The sequence below is a fragment of the Apium graveolens genome, chromosome 8, assembly GCF_009905375.1.
Source record: "Apium graveolens cultivar Ventura chromosome 8, ASM990537v1, whole genome shotgun sequence".
Lineage (NCBI taxonomy): Eukaryota > Viridiplantae > Streptophyta > Magnoliopsida > Apiales > Apiaceae > Apium > Apium graveolens.
Window position 1 is genome coordinate 204,173,195 of NC_133654.1, and position 16,337 is coordinate 204,189,531.

The 16,337-nt window shown below is 33.5% G+C and overlaps 1 protein-coding gene across 1 annotated transcript; it reads right to left on the reverse strand.

Moving 5' to 3' along the window:
• Positions 1-11,612: 11,612 nt before the first annotated feature.
• LOC141678827 (protein PSK SIMULATOR 1-like) lies at positions 11,613-14,996 on the reverse strand. The gene has a single exon (XM_074485233.1). The coding sequence runs from the start codon at positions 14,760-14,762 to the stop codon at positions 13,050-13,052; it is 1,713 nt and encodes a 570-aa protein (XP_074341334.1). The 5' UTR covers positions 14,763-14,996; the 3' UTR covers positions 11,613-13,049.
• Between the last annotated feature and the right edge of the window lie 1,341 nt (positions 14,997-16,337).

The window sequence follows — 16,337 nt, forward strand, 5'->3', positions numbered from 1 at the left end:
CTCCTTGCACAAACCCAACCTTCCCGAATGCACCATTCGGGATCACCTTGTGTGCCTTGGAAAAAATGAACCTTTTTACCTTGTGCATTAACTCAATTCTGACTTTTACCAACTCCTAACTCATAAAACTAACTCTTAAATTTGGTTTGACACTAAGGCCTCACTTGGGACTACCTATAGCTTCCTAAGAAGTTGACACCAAACTTCAGTTGCAAATCTGTAAACTGCCCTATTTTAACCAGCTTGAAACAAACTAATCTAGCTTTAGGGTTGATTCTAATTGCTTTTTGACCTTCCCTAGACTCCATTACACCATTACCAATAAAATCCTGCGGAATGCCTTCCCAAAACCAACCTAAAGTAGACCACAATCACCTTACTCCATAACTGTCCATGTTTTGGTTGCTCTCAGTTTTACATCAATGCACCTATCAAAACCAAAGATTTTCCACTACCAATGGCTACTGATCTCAAGCTTAAACATTATCCTAACATTTCCAAGCCTAGGCCTCCCGCGGCCTCACCAAATGCCCACTCAAAACTCCACACTTCTACGACTAACATTCACTCACTACTCGCACTATACTACCCATTTTCTCCTTGGCTCCATTCGAATTTACCCTACTCCAAAACAAGGATAACCAAAAATAATACACTAACCACCTTGATCTTCCTATTAAATACCTATGAGATTATTCCATACTCCAAAATTATCCTAACCAAATAGTATATAAACATAACTAAGCATGCATAGCACTTAATCACATTCTCAAGTTATTCAAGTAGAAATTCGAATATAATTATCAATATAAAACCATATTGTCATTGAATAAGCTCACTTAACAACTTAACATACTTTTTTAAGAAAATAAGACATTATCTATTACATGCAAATCAATTCGAAGCCAAAACTCAAGCATTTAACAACAAAATTGTCTTGTCTCAAGAATACACTATTAGCACTTTAAAGTTTGGAACTAAAGCTACATGCATGCACCCTTATAATCATATCTCAAGTAATCTATGACATGCAAGAGTTTTAACTAACATGCAAGACTTGATACGGAAAAAAATATAACAAATAATGACATGCAAAGACTTAAACCAGGGTATATGCTTTGAAAATATGGGTTTTTGTACTTAAACTTTGAATGCAACAAAGCAACCAAGAATTGGTTCCATTCGCCTCCTAAAAAGACTTTATCGAATGGAGAGGAGGAAAATGGTGGAAGTATAACACTTCATGAACCATAACCATCTCCAAAAATGATGTAACTCATGGTTTGGACCTTAAATTCATAAGAATCAAGGTCTTTCACTTGAGCTTTGAGAATTCTTAAACATGCAACACTTAACCACTTAAGTTTCAACATAAAACATATAAAGATGACTTGAAAAAGGGTTGGAGGGTTATATTACACTTGGATATTGAGAGATTGGAGTGTGTGTGTGTGTGTGTAATTCGACCGAGAAAGAGAGAAAAGAGAGGAAAAGAGAAGAGAGTGGAGCAAGTGCATGAGAGAATGATTATTCCTTGTCCAACTTGGTGAGTTTTATAGGTTTTTTTTGTAGTGTAATTGAGAAGTTACTTGCTTGTCCTTGTAGTAACACTATCAAGGTTTCCATGCAAGGGTATTCTAGAAACTTGGATTGTCAAATGTGTGTTAGTGGGGTTGGAATTGACCATTATGTCCCGCTCTCCTTTTGAATGATCAAATGCATGCAATGGCATATTATTAATCAACTAATTATTATTCATATTATCAAATATCATTTAAAATAATAATTTTTATAAATCAAAATATAATTTTACAAAATACAAAAATTATGCCATAAAATAATTTAAAATTTTAGAAATTTTGCAAGATCACTTTTATAATTTTAAAAGAAAAATATTTTTTAAAACTAATTTTCATCATAAATGAATATTACTAAAATCGAACAAAAAAATTTAAATAAAACACATTATCGACACACATTCATGCAAATCTTTAATAATTTTACAATAAAATATTTATATACAACTCGATTACATATACCCAAATACCGGTTGTCACATCCATGACTCTTTTAATTTTATCTTCATGTAAACTAAAATAAGTGTAATTCAATCGGGCCTTTAAATTCATATATAGAAACTAAAACCCAACAGTTGTTACCCTTGTGGCCCGATAATATTCAAGGTAAAAAAATTAAACTTGAACTACAATGAGTATGTTAGGTCTACATATAGAGATATCAAAGGTTGTATCCTTATGCGGCAAACTTGGCCTATAACTACGGGGTATGAACAAATTTCAATATTATTATATGGAGTGCGGACAATGGACATTATTCTACAATCTACATACGAGGCTTAAAGTGATTGTGTTGGTAAGTAGTTGGTTATCAAAGGAGTTTTACTTGTAAAAAGATCTCTAGTTCTCCCAAACTGGACTACAACATCTCCTCTTAAATTTTTATGCAATATTTTATAAAAGCAATGATAGATGGCCTGAAAAAAACCACAAAAATGATCCTAAATGACACTTATCATTATATTATTCATGAGACTCATATTAATGTACGAAAGTCCATTTCATCAATGAGAAAATAACCAACAATACTACGGTAACTCATTATTCAGGAACGCTTTTGGGAACTCTAAAAATTCTCATTTTATAAACTATTATACATATTAGAGATAGTACTACTGAACCTGACATATCATCTTCAGCATCTTATACTACATCAACACCATATATTACACCAGCATTATGCCAGCTCAGGAGAATGACTGCCTGTCATTTGGTTGCTTATTTAGTTATTTAGACTGTAGCTAGTTCATAGATTAAGATAGTAGTATATATACATAAAAAGAAAAATAATGTAAAAGTATAATATAAAGAATACTTCTTCTGCAATACAGTTTTTTATGTTTTTACACAAAAATATCATGATATCAGAGCTTGCAAAACAAATTTAATGGCAATTGTAATAATCAATAGATAGAAAGCACAACATGTGCAAAATTTCTTATTTCCCTTAAATTCCTGATCATTTTCATCATTCTTTTACAATTTTTTTAGAAATAGTATTTAAAGTAGATATTTTTCATAATTGTTTTTGCTTGCTTCGTTCGTAATAATATTCATTTCCTTATAAGAACTGGTCATTTCAATCTAGCGATATACAAATTATTCTTGTACATCAATTATTCTTGATCAAAATTATGATATACATCAAAAGAATCATTTGAGATTGTATTTCTGATTGATAATCTCTTACTGGTAATTAGAAAATCTGTGTTGTTTAGTATACACGCACAATCTGTTTGATAAATTGCTTGTGTCAATATTGTGTTTATTTTTCTCGGATTTTTCTGCGTACTTCTTATCAAAACCATGGCTACAACTAGTCAAACTCAGAAACAAACAAATAATCACAATCATGACTCATCAAGTGTCTACTATATACATCCGTCTGGTGCTTCAACTACACAGCTCGTGTATGTCAAGTTTAACGGTAATGGGTTTTATAGTTGAAACCATTTAATGTTGCTTACAATCTCTGCTAAGAACAAGTTAAGGTTCGAAGATGGATCCATTAATGTTCATGCTATAACTTCTACTGAATACAAGCACTTGGAGAGATGCAATAATCTTATCCTGGCTGATAAGTAATCTTGATGATAACATTTCTAATAGTGTACTGTTTCTTCCGACTTCTAAAGCAATCTGGAAAGATCTAGAGGATAGATATGGATATACATCTATAACTCAAGTTTTCACACCTGAACATAAATTATCAGAATTTAGACAAGGAAATAATAGTGTGTCTAAATTTTTCACCAATATGAGGAGTCTTTGGGATGGATTGAATGATGTTAATCCAATGCCTTATTGAACTTGCACTTTGTGCACTTGTAACTTGTCAAAAAGATTTAGGGTTGTAAACGAACCAAGCCGAGCTGAGTTTTAACCTTAACGAGCCGAGCATAATGTTTTTTCTTAACGAGCCGAGCAGAGCTTTTTTATCGCACAAAAATTATGTTCGAGCTCGAGCTTGTAAACGAACCGAGCCGAACTCGAGTTTTTATCGAACAAAAATGAGTCGAGTTGAACTCGAGCCCTTAATGAATAGCTCGTGACCAGTAATATTTAATTTTTAAAAAAAAATTGAAACCCACTTCAACCAACTTAGTATTAGTTTGAAGACAACTAAACTCAAATTTTAATCTAATAACCTTAAATAATTCAAATGATTTGTGTATTAAATAGTTGGAATAATTTTTAACTTAAAATATTAGGAATTTTTATTAAAAATCAGGATATAGTTATGTTTTTTCAAGCCCTTAACAAGCCGAATCGAGCCGAACGAATTTGAGTCGAGCTCGAGCCGAGCTCGAGCCGCACATGTTAAAACTCGGCTCAGGCTCGTTAAGCTTATCGCACATGTTTTTTATCTCGAGCTCGAGTTCTTAACGAACCGAGCCCTTAACGAGCCGAGCTCGAACTTGCTCACGAACAGCTCGGTTCATTTACAACTCTACAAAGATTGATACAGAAGCAATAAGAACATAGAGTACTATAGTTTATGATGAAACTCATAGAACAATTTGCATTGATGAGAGGGAATGCTCTGATGATGGATCCACTTCCAAACATTTCTCAAGTGTTCGGGTTATTTTCTCAAGAAGAAAGACATAAGGAAATCTCGCTCACCAATACTCAGACAGAATCAATGGCCTTTTATGCTGACAAAAGAAGGTATAATTTTTAGTTTCAGGAACAGGAACCAACAAGGTTTTATCAATATTGCTCAAAGAAATTTCTCAAGCATTAATAACTCTAGAAGAAAGACAAATAAACCTTGTTCTAGCTAATATTGTACTCATTGTAAAATACCAGGACACAACATTGAGAGATGTTTCAAAATACATGGGTATCCTCTTGAATTTCAGGAAAAAATTGATATAAGAGTAGCAGCAATAGCATAGCACACAACTGGTAAAGCTGGAAATGAAGTTGTACTGATTTAAGATAGGTCTCAATTAAATAAAAATGTGAGCATGGAACAATATAACAATCTTCTACAGCTGCTCAATCAACAACATATCTCTGACAACACTGATAACAACAAGCATACTACACTTCTGGAAGTTAAAATTTGCCTACTATCTAATGTGAACCTTACATGGATAATTGAGAGTGGTTCAACTAACATATCTGTATTGATATTTTTTCTTTTACACATTATGAAAATATGCAATATAAAAATACTTTTATTATCATTCCAGATGGAAAAAGAGTTAAGGTATATCATATATGATTAGTTAAGCTAAATGATAATATCACTTTGACCAAAGTTCTTTATGTCCCGGAGTTTCAATTTGGACTTCTCTCGTTCACTAAACTTTGTGATAATTTATCTTGTATAATGTCATTTACTACTCAATGTTTCATCCAGGGCCCATCTCTAAAAAGGCCTCAGATTCTTCTTGGTAATCTTTCCAATAGACTGTACAGTGTGCAAAATTTTGTTGAACCTTACTCTCTTGGATCAACAAAATTTTGTCATCTTGTTTCTTCCACAACTATTGATGACATCGGACTTTGGCATCTCAGATTAAGACATTTGTCCTTTGATCAACTCAAGTTCATTTTACCTTCTAAAGTTCAATCTTGTATAAATTCTACTGTTTGTCAAATTTTCCTCTAACCAAATATGCTAGAAAATCTTTTCCTCTTAGTCACATCAAAATTGAAAAAAAATTCAATTACTACACATTGATGTATGGGGTCCATACAAAATAAAGTCAATTTCTGGTTGTAATCAATTTCTGACTATTGTGGATGATTTTTCTAGATAAAAACAATTCAATGCTACAGTATTGTGTATCAAATTTGATAATGTATTAGAATTAAGTGCTGGTTTGTCAGATAATTTGTATAAGCACAAGCATAATTCATCAAACTAGTTGTGCTTACACTTCACAACAAAATGGTGTTGTGGAGAGGAAGCATAGACATTTGTTGAAAACAGCAAGATCCATTTTCCTTCAAGCTAAATTACCTCAAAAATTCTGGGTTGTTTATATTCTTTGTGCATTTTACTTAATCAATACAATACCTCTTACATGCCTAGATAATCTCACTCCTTATTTCAAATTATATGGTTTTGAACATGATCTTACTCATTTAAGAGTTTTTGGCATCAATATTTTATTTCTACTCCTAAAATCAATAAGAATTAAGTTTAATCATAGAGTCGTAGCTTCTATTTTCTTAGGCTATTCTAATACTCAGAAAAGTTACAGGATTTATGATCTTAAAGCAAATAAGGTTGTTGTGTCCAGAGACATTGCCTTTCATGAGAAAGTTTTTCCATTTTATCATATGTCTTCATCATCTACTTCTTCATTTCTAGATACAATTTTCTTACCTTCTGTATCCACTCCTGACTTAGTTATAGATAATTTGTGTACACATCATGAAGCAGTTACAAATTATATATTTACACAATAGTCTGCTCATGTTCATTCTTCACAGTCCACATATGATCATCAACACTCTCATATCACTACTGATACTTATACATCAGATCTATCTACATTTGATTCATGAGTAAAATGCACACCGTGTACCTGTAGTTTCACGATTGTGCACTTTGTGTACATGTGATTTCATATCTAGCAAACTATGTACCTGAAGTTACCGGATTCTTGCAAAGTGTGTACTTCCGTTAGATTGAAGTTAACACCGTTAGTATGCAAAGGGCAGCACATACATTTCCAGTTTTTTACTACTCTTCTTTGGCACTTCTCTACTGCATTAGAGTCTTTGGACTCAATCATGCAACAACTAGAAGAAAATAATGATTTGTTGCATGATGCAGAATCTGAAATTGTTTCTCTTAAAGAACAAGGTGGGTTTATTGGAAATGTCAAAAGTATCACAGAGAGGTGTTCTTGAGGTTTTCGAGCGAAATATTTATATGGCCAAGAAACAAGCATCTAAAATGGCAAAGGAGATTGAATCTCTAAAGAATGAGCTTGATGCTGTGAAAGATGAGAAAATCCAGGCTTTGAACAATCAAAAGCTTGATGCCGAGTGTTCAGACGCTGCTACAAGAGAAAAATAAAATTATAAATGAGTTGGAAAATTTAGGAAAGAAGAAGAGAATAGTAAGAAAGCAATGGAGGGTCAGTTTCAGCATTACATGCAGTTTCTTTAGAAGCTAGAGAAGAAGATGAACATGAAAATCTTGAAACCCAGGCAGAAAATTCAAAGCTGGTTTTAAGAGCATTGAATGGGAAATATGAGAGTATGCTTGATGATGCAAAGCATGAGATTGATGTTCTTACCAATTTAATCCAAAAGGCTGAGCAAGATCAGCAGGCATAGGGAGCAAAGAGATTCATCTGATGAAATGTCTTTATAAATTTAATAGGCGGCCGTGGTCTAAGCCTCTAAGACCCCTAAAGTTGGGAGGCTCCAAAATTTATAATAAATTTATATATTTATGTAAGAAAAATCAATTTTTTTTAAGTTTTGAAATAAAATTATTATTTTTCCAGAAAAAATAATAATTTTATTTAATAAACATACAAATAAATTTACAACATACTTTACCTATTAATTTTACATAAAATTCATTTTGAATATGCTAGTTATAAGATATTTAACATAAATAACTTATAAGTGTAGTATTTATTACTCATTAGTCATTTCTTTGATTATATCATGATTTATATATAATTTTTTCATTACACTTATATTTATAAATATAAATATTAAAAAATATTATTTAATATTACTGAACTCTAAATTAAAATTGTTAATAGAAAATTTAAATATAAATTTAAATATTTATAATATGTAAAGTTTTATTCAAAATATGTTTGATAATATAATTAATATGTTCATAAGCTAATTTTTTCTAACCAAACTATTATTATGAATTTAAAGTATGAATATTTTTTGAATAATATGCCCGCGTTACTCAAAAAAGTAATATTCATAACTTGTATACAAACGTTTAATTTATATTTTTAAGTACAAATTTTGTATATATTTAAATAATTATATATATATATAATTTCTGTGAACAAGGAGCTTCAAAGTAAAAAAAATCCGCTTATGTGAATAAGATCAAGAATTGTCGAAATTGCTAAAAGAAGCTATAATTAGAAAACGAGCTGAAGAAAATGGTGATCTTACAGACAGTGAAAAGGAATATGATATGCTCCGGAAGGTAGTAGAATTCTCTGAACAAAATGGACATAGAAAGGAAGAGAATACCAATTTAGAGCTGCCACATGTTCCAGAACTTGTAAAAGATGTACCTCTGGAGGAGAGTAATGTCTTGTAATGTCTTCTGTCCAAGCAGTTCAGACAACAACCAGCCGCATTCACAGTATTCAGACACGGCAACAAGAAAAAATAAAGTTTTGCTGCAATGTTGTGTGCATGTAACACACAGACAGAATAGCCGTTGCCCCTCCTTTCAACTGCTGCCAAATTCCATTGCTGCCCCACTTTCTAATGGTGTTAATCTCCAAACTAACGGAAGTACACACCTTACAAGAATCTACGAACTTGAGGTACACACATTGCTAGATATGAAAACTGAGGTACACAAAGTGCACCAAGCTGAAACTACAGGTACACAGTGTGCAATTTACTCTTGATTCATCTCAAAGTGTCACCAGACAGTCTGATAGAGTAAGAAAACCATGAGCTTACTTGAGTGATTTTTATTGCCACATGGCTACCGTTACTCCCTTTTCTTCTCCATATTGGTGTAACTTGGTTAGTAGTTCCACCTTACCACCATCCCATTTCACTTTTATGACTAAGAAAAATATAATTTGCTGCTATAAAAAAGGATATTGAGGCTTAAGAATCCAATAGAACTTGGGACCTGGTGCATTTACCTAAAGGTAAAAAACCCATTGGATGTAAATGGGTGTATAAAGTGAAATTAAATTCTGATGATTTTCTAGAGAGATGTTAAGAAAGATTGATAGCAAAAGCGTTTAACTAGAAATCGGGCATAGCTTATAAAGAAATATTCTCACCTGTAGTCAAGATGAGTACTGTCACCTGTTTGCTTTCCTTAGTCGCTAGTAGGAAATGAAAGCTATATCAACTTGATGTTAATAATGTTTTTCTACATGGGTATTTATTTAAGGCTTAATTATAACTTGGACCTTAAAGTATCATCATGTATACAGATAAACCCTTGAAGAAAAAAAACATATACATCAACACTTCATGTATGGAATGTGTATATTCCCGCCCTTGCCTCTTCAAAAACAAATGAATGGTTGACTATGCATATAACACAGGAGGGTAATCTCGGAAATTAAACTTTTAGACCTTTGACATATGGGGGGGTCAAACCAGTGATGGAAGTTACCAGCGTTCATCCTATCGTGCTGCAATAAATTGATAACTATTAAGAATTGACAATAAAAATAAATATAATTGTCAATTTAAAGTTCATACCATTTACAACGAACATTCCCAAAATCTCCTTCCCGGATTTCTGTTGGTCCAGGATGTTTTTAGCACTACAAGTTTTCCACACTAACAGCTAGGATTCATCTTCAAAGGCTGATATATAGTGTTATATGTAATACCATATACTACCTGCATATATAGTAGAAGGGCTGAAGCGTTTGAGGGAAATGGAGAAGCAACTTAATTTGGAGGGAAAAGATCAGTCTGGTTTCTGCCTACAATGCCCTCACATGTTATATGCATAACCAACAAGTCATGAGGTTTTGAAGAGGCAAGGGCGAGATTATACATATTCCATACATAAAGGGTTGAAGTGTATGCATTTTTTCTTCAAGGGTTTATGTGTACACATGATCATACTTTGAGGTTCAAGTTATAATTAAGCCTTTATTTAAAGAAGTCTACATGAAGGTACTTGATGGTATAGATAATCTCTTAACTTGGTTTGCAGGCTAAGAAAATCTATATAAGGGCTTAGGCATGCCTGTAGGCAGTGGTTTGCAAAATTATCTGAGGAGTTACTTAATAAGGGGTTTTATCAGTCCAAAAATGGCTACAGTCTATTCATTCATAAGTCTGGTACTGATATAATTATAATGGCAGTGTATGTTGATGACATAATCATCACAGGAAGTAACACAGCTCATATAGAGTCCATCAAGGATCATCTTAATGCAGCATTTTCTATCAAAGATCTTGGCTTGTTACATTACTTCTTAGGACTTGAAATAACATACTTGGAAGAGGGTATAGTCTTAAGTCAAAATAAGTTTACAAAAGAGTTGCTTCAAAACTATGATATGGATTTCTCTAGAAAGATTGTCACACATTTACCTCTCAACCTTAAATTACAAGTTGCACATGTTGATTTACTTCCTCATTCAAAGATATATAAATCAATCATAGGTAAGCTAAATTTCTTAACTCACACCAGGCCAGATTTGAGTTTACTATTCAAGTTTTAATTCAATTAATACGGACTCCTAAAATAACTCATCTTCAGGCTTTGAATCACACATTGAGATACATTGTTTTCACTGCTGGACAAGATATTTTATTGAAGAATCATGATCAATTGACATTACAAGCATTCTCGGATTCTGACTGGGCTACTTGTCCAGACTCTAGAAGATCAGTGACTGGGTAGGTATAATTGTTTGGTGGTTCTCCTATCAGCTGGAAGTCCAAGAAACTATCTACAGTTTCTAGATCCATCTTAGAGGCCGAATACAGAGCAATGGCTATTGTATCAGAGATGACATGAACCGTAAGATTACTGGCAGAATTGAGAGTTATCTATTAGCAACATGTTACATTACAATGTGACAACCAATCAAACTCTTCATATAGAAAAAAAATCATATTTTTCATGAGCGTACTAAGCACATTAAGGTGGATTGGTATTTTATTAGGGATAAAGTCTTTAAAGGCCTAATCCAGTTGTCTTTATCTTCCAACCAAACATTAACTTGCTGATATTCTCATCAAGCCTCAGATTTTGAGTTCCAAATTAGGCCTATGTGATTCTCAAATAGGTCCTAACTTGAGGGAGATATAATATATAGTATTAGAGCATCTCCAATGGGGAGGCCCAAGTCCAATTACACATGGGACATTTTTAATGCCATATAAGCACCAAGTGGGCTTTTGAAAAATGTGGGCATTTCTCTCCAATGCATGAGCCTACTTCCACTTACACAAATGGGTCCTACTATATCTTATCTGTCTTTTTTAATACTCACAAATGGGTCCTATTTTATTTAATTAATGTAGAAAGTGAAAAAGCAAAAGGCAGGTGACAGTTTTGGCAGTTTTACAGTAACTGAGCTTGGCCACTACGGTGGGCTTGACCAGTTTTTCTAAACTTCTCCAACGCATGGATCTTCTCTCCTGGCCAAATTGAGTGTCCCAAGGCAGCAAACAGGCTCGCGCTGCGGGTGCTCTTAGTATCACTGAACTTGACACATCATCTTCAGCATCTCGTACTACTTCAGCATCTCATACTATACCAGCACCACATCATATTACATCAGCATTATGCCAGCTCAGGAGAATGCCAATTTAGACTATAGCTAGTTTATAGAGTTAGATGGTAGTACATATACATGAAAAGAAAAACAACGTAAAAACATAATGTACATAATACTTCTTCAATACAGTTTTTTTTTTTACATTTTTACACAGAAAATATCAATACCGCTTATTACAATGCCACCTGAACTAGTCGATGGAGTTTAGAACATCACTTCACCATAGTCGGGGGAAAATCTTTTTTTTTGTTGAGGTTTGCCCAAGGCGATTACTGATGTTACAGAACTTTCTGGTCAGTAAAATAAAAAATGTTTACCCTTCCAAGGTCAATCTTTGCTATGACATTTTAACACAATAACATTACTCACCTGCAACAAAAACTTGAGATTGCAGCCCAATTGATTCTTCAGTCTAGAGAACTAGTGTAAAAGCATTACATACCATATTCCTAGCAAGAGCAGCTTACCTCACCCCTTGAGCATTCCGTGGCATAACACACCGGGCAAACAATCGTAAGCACCAGACAACAAAACCACCAGAAGTGACACGATGAATTAAAGAAAATTTGGACATAAGGTGCGTCTCAAAACCAACATGCATCTGGGAAACAAAGAGCAAGTGAGTTCGAAACATTGCAAGATAAGCACACTCCTAAAATTTTGTGTAGTTTAAACTTCCATGGATCATACACCTAGACTTGGAGTATGAGTCCTTGATTAAATTGAATTCTATCAAGTACCATATTTATATTACAATAATACAAATGTAGACATTGTTACTTTCCATAACTTGGGTTTGTCTCATAAATTTGTGAGAGGTCGATAACACAAACCAGCTCAGTAGCACTACTGTCTACTGCAGTAGGGGTCAAACAGTCGAGTGACGAAGCATATAACTAGGATTGGAAGGAGCAAAGTAAATTAGAAAACTCCTATGAACTTTTCTTGTTGCAGAAATTCATTCCTTCACCCTTCGATGAAATAGAAGAGAACTCTCGAAGATCCTGCTCAATAGTCTCTCAGTTGCTGAGCTTCGACAAAAAAGGAAGTGGGATTCTAAACAGAGAGCAGTCTCAAAGCCTCACCCTTCAAAACTAGACAGAATTCACTAGGGTGGACAGAACTTTGGCCCTTATCAGCATGTTCCGATGGTTAAGAGAAATCAATAATCTACCTTAACAAGAAAGGACTAATCTAAAAGAAAAACATATAATGATGCACAAACAATATAAAATTTCTTTCCAAAAATCTGGAAATAAATATTTAAGAAGACTAAAACTATATAACTTCACAAACAATGCAATGAACTCTATTTATATGAAACAGAGCTCTTTAATGACAAAACTCTATTGGGCACTACTTGTCCAAAAAAAAAAGTTATCCACACTATGCTGAAGCTAAACTTTCATGATTTCATGATAGAAGTGATAGAAGTCCTTCAAGATCGGCAAACTGACCACAATCATTGTATCTTTAATCCAGAAAAGAAACCAGTATCTACATATATTGAACCTCAAAATGGTGACTGCCCCTCCCCCACACAATCATCAAGATCAAAACTGCTTGAGCAATCTAACAATGCATCGAGTTGATGCTCGTAGCGGCAAATATAATTCAAACCAGTTAAAACTTCGCATAACACCTCCTCCATTTTGACCCTATCAGCAAAATACAAAGTCTGGAGCAGGAGAATATTCGTCCGCTTAACAGTTTGTTGCTGCTCAATATTTCTTTCATTTAGCCACCTGATCATGTTATGTGCCAGAGGAGCGAGCCACTGTAGTATTTGGTCAAGCCTTCCTTTCCAGCCATGAGCCAGAGAACCATCATATATTGCTATATCTTCTTTGAAAGACCGAAGACTGGTCTTCAATGAAATTCTTAAGTTTGTTGGCAACAAAGAATATAAATCATCCCTTGCTTCCTCACCAACCAAATGAGGATACATAAGTAACTTCTCTATAATAATCACTATATTAGCATAACGTAATGCTAACCCGGAGCCTCCAATGGTGGCAGGAGTAGCATAGGCCATAAAGCTACTTTTCAGGCCAGATCTTGAACAATTTGCTAAACTAGAACTGATAGAACTACTTGTTTGAGACGAAGCAATGCCACCTGAGTGTTCTAGATTAGTCCTCTTCTCACCACTCACAACACTGAAACAGCCCAAAGGTTTACTACTACCCTCAAGATCATTACACTCAGTATCATCATCCACTTTTGTACCAGAACTGCTCAAACTTAGACACTCCTTGAATAGCCTTCCTGGCCCTATTCCACACAGAATATCTAAATCTTGTGCTCGAAACTGTTGCTCTTCAACCTTAGGCCTAACATTCGATGTTCTTGTCTCTTTCCTATGTTTCTCAGTTAATTCAGATTTATCACCCCCATTCTTTTTCCTCAAACCTTTCCTGATCAGGACAGAGTTCTCGAGTTTCACCCCACTATCAACCTTCAAATGATCTAAACTTCCACTTCTTTTCCCTAATTTTGACCCAAAAACATTACAAATCCGCACATAAAGCGTACAAACCGTTCTTGCCAGTAACTCGACAACCTTATCATAACTCTGGTTCCAAAGTGAAACATCCTTGAGATGCTTCACATCTTGTTCCTGCCACATCAACTTCTGCTCAAAAGCCTTTCTAGTCTCCTCAAGATGACTCTGCTGAAACTTCTTGGTGGTTAGCTCCAATTCTCTCAAAACCGCAATTTCACCATAAAGGGCACCTGTTAAATTCACTAACCTCTCCATTTTCCTCACCATTGCCTCCATATCTTTCACCAAAAATCCCAAATCCTTTACTTCAATAACTCCACTCACTATATCCCCATACACATGCTCAAACCCTTGTAAAGCTGGTAAAGTACACTTCTTTCCTAACCTAGAAACCACCCCTGCTACACTATTCAACTCTTCCATCTTTTCACATAATGCAAGCTCAATTATATAAGCTTCATCACAAGATACAAGAGTCTTAATGCCTTGACAATTCAACAACTCAGTCTTTAATTTAAAAATTTCCTTATCAGCTAATGATTTGTGCAGAAAAACTGTTTTGGACATCAGATTAGCAACTTCAAAACAAAGAATTCCAATAGTTTCTTTTACTTCTTGTTTTTTAGTATTTGGCTTTTTTGAATTTTCAAGTAGTAGGGCATGCTTGAAATTTGCACTTACTTGGCTTGTCATCTTCAGTAGCCATGCCTCAACCACCATGGCTTATGCTGTATAATTCGACCTCGAACTCGACCTCGAACTTAGGACAAATCAAGAACTGTGAATTAAGTTTATGTAACACTGCATTGCAGTAGTTGCTTAGGTGTCAACTATTAATGTGTTACAATTCAAATTGTAGCTGGATACAAATTTGAGGAAATGCAAGTACATGAAATTTACATGCATATGATTTGAGAAACGTGTAGGAGTGTTTCCGTGTTGAATAATATGAAATGAAAAGAATTAAGAAAAACAAAAAATGATAAAGGATGTGTTGGGATCATGAAATCGATTGATAGATCCACAAAGTAGTGGCATTCTTTTCCTACGTCTTTTCTTTTTGGTCTTTTCTTGTTCATTTTTATTTGGTATAAAGATTCTTATTCATATTTGTTTATTTCGAGAGTTGCATTCCGAAAGCGTTACGTGTGATCAACTCACCTGTATATAATATCAATACTAAAGTTTGTTGTGTCTAATTTATATTTATTTGTTATAATCTTTTTAGTTAATTTATTTCTCATTCCATACTATATAATAGTTTGTATCTCTAATTTTTAGTGTAATCAACTAAATCTTAATTTATTCTCAAACTCTCAACTGGATTTTATATTAATATACGTAAAGACTTTCTCTTTCTCGAGAAAATTTATGAGTCCAATAATGAACTAGGAACGCAAATCTTTGAACATAAATTATTCTAATAGCATGTTGTGTAATTTATTCTAAATTTTTGAAGGCATAATAAGAAGAAACAACTATATTTATATTACATTTTATGACAAACAATAACATTAATTAGTTTTTCTTAATATCTTCGGGTAAAGGAGGAGAATGCATGAAGAATGTGTTAAGCCTTATGCTTTTAAAGAAGGATCATACTCAAAATATTTACGTAACTTTGAAGGAGCTTGAAGTTGTTGAGGGGGGAAAAGATTTGTATAACTTTATTCAATAGAAACACATATATTCTGCAGCAGCGTGGTTGATTAATTTTGCATAGTATAACGTCCTGGTGGAAGCATATTTTTATTGTGCGAACACGTAATTTCAAAGTCAAAAGGTAGCTATTTTGTTAAGGAAATATTGACAATTCCAATAGGTTTATCATAATTGTGATTAACAAATCAATTTGTTTTACTCAACGCTATTTGTCGTGGTAGACTCGTTGCCGCAAGTCGTCGTAGCTGCAAGATAGTGTGCTTGAGTTGACAACAGAAATATTAAGATGAGAAATTATTTAAATTAATACCATACATTACTTTTGTACACTAATAAGTATAATATCGTCATAATATAATCCTTGGCTCGGTTCCAATATTTCAAAATTTAATAAGATTAATTATCAACTAGGCTTCTCAATCGGACAAGAAAAAATAAAGATTGATTAACTGATATAAAAAATAATTAAAATTATAAGTTGATGAGGAAATTTTGCATATAATAAAATTCTAAACCTAAATGAGGAGATAATTTAGTAAACTCAATTCAAATTTTTTGACTTGTTTAACACACTATTGAACATGATGCAATATAAGTTCAAGCTAAATTCTTTTCTTTTTTTTTTTTTCAGAA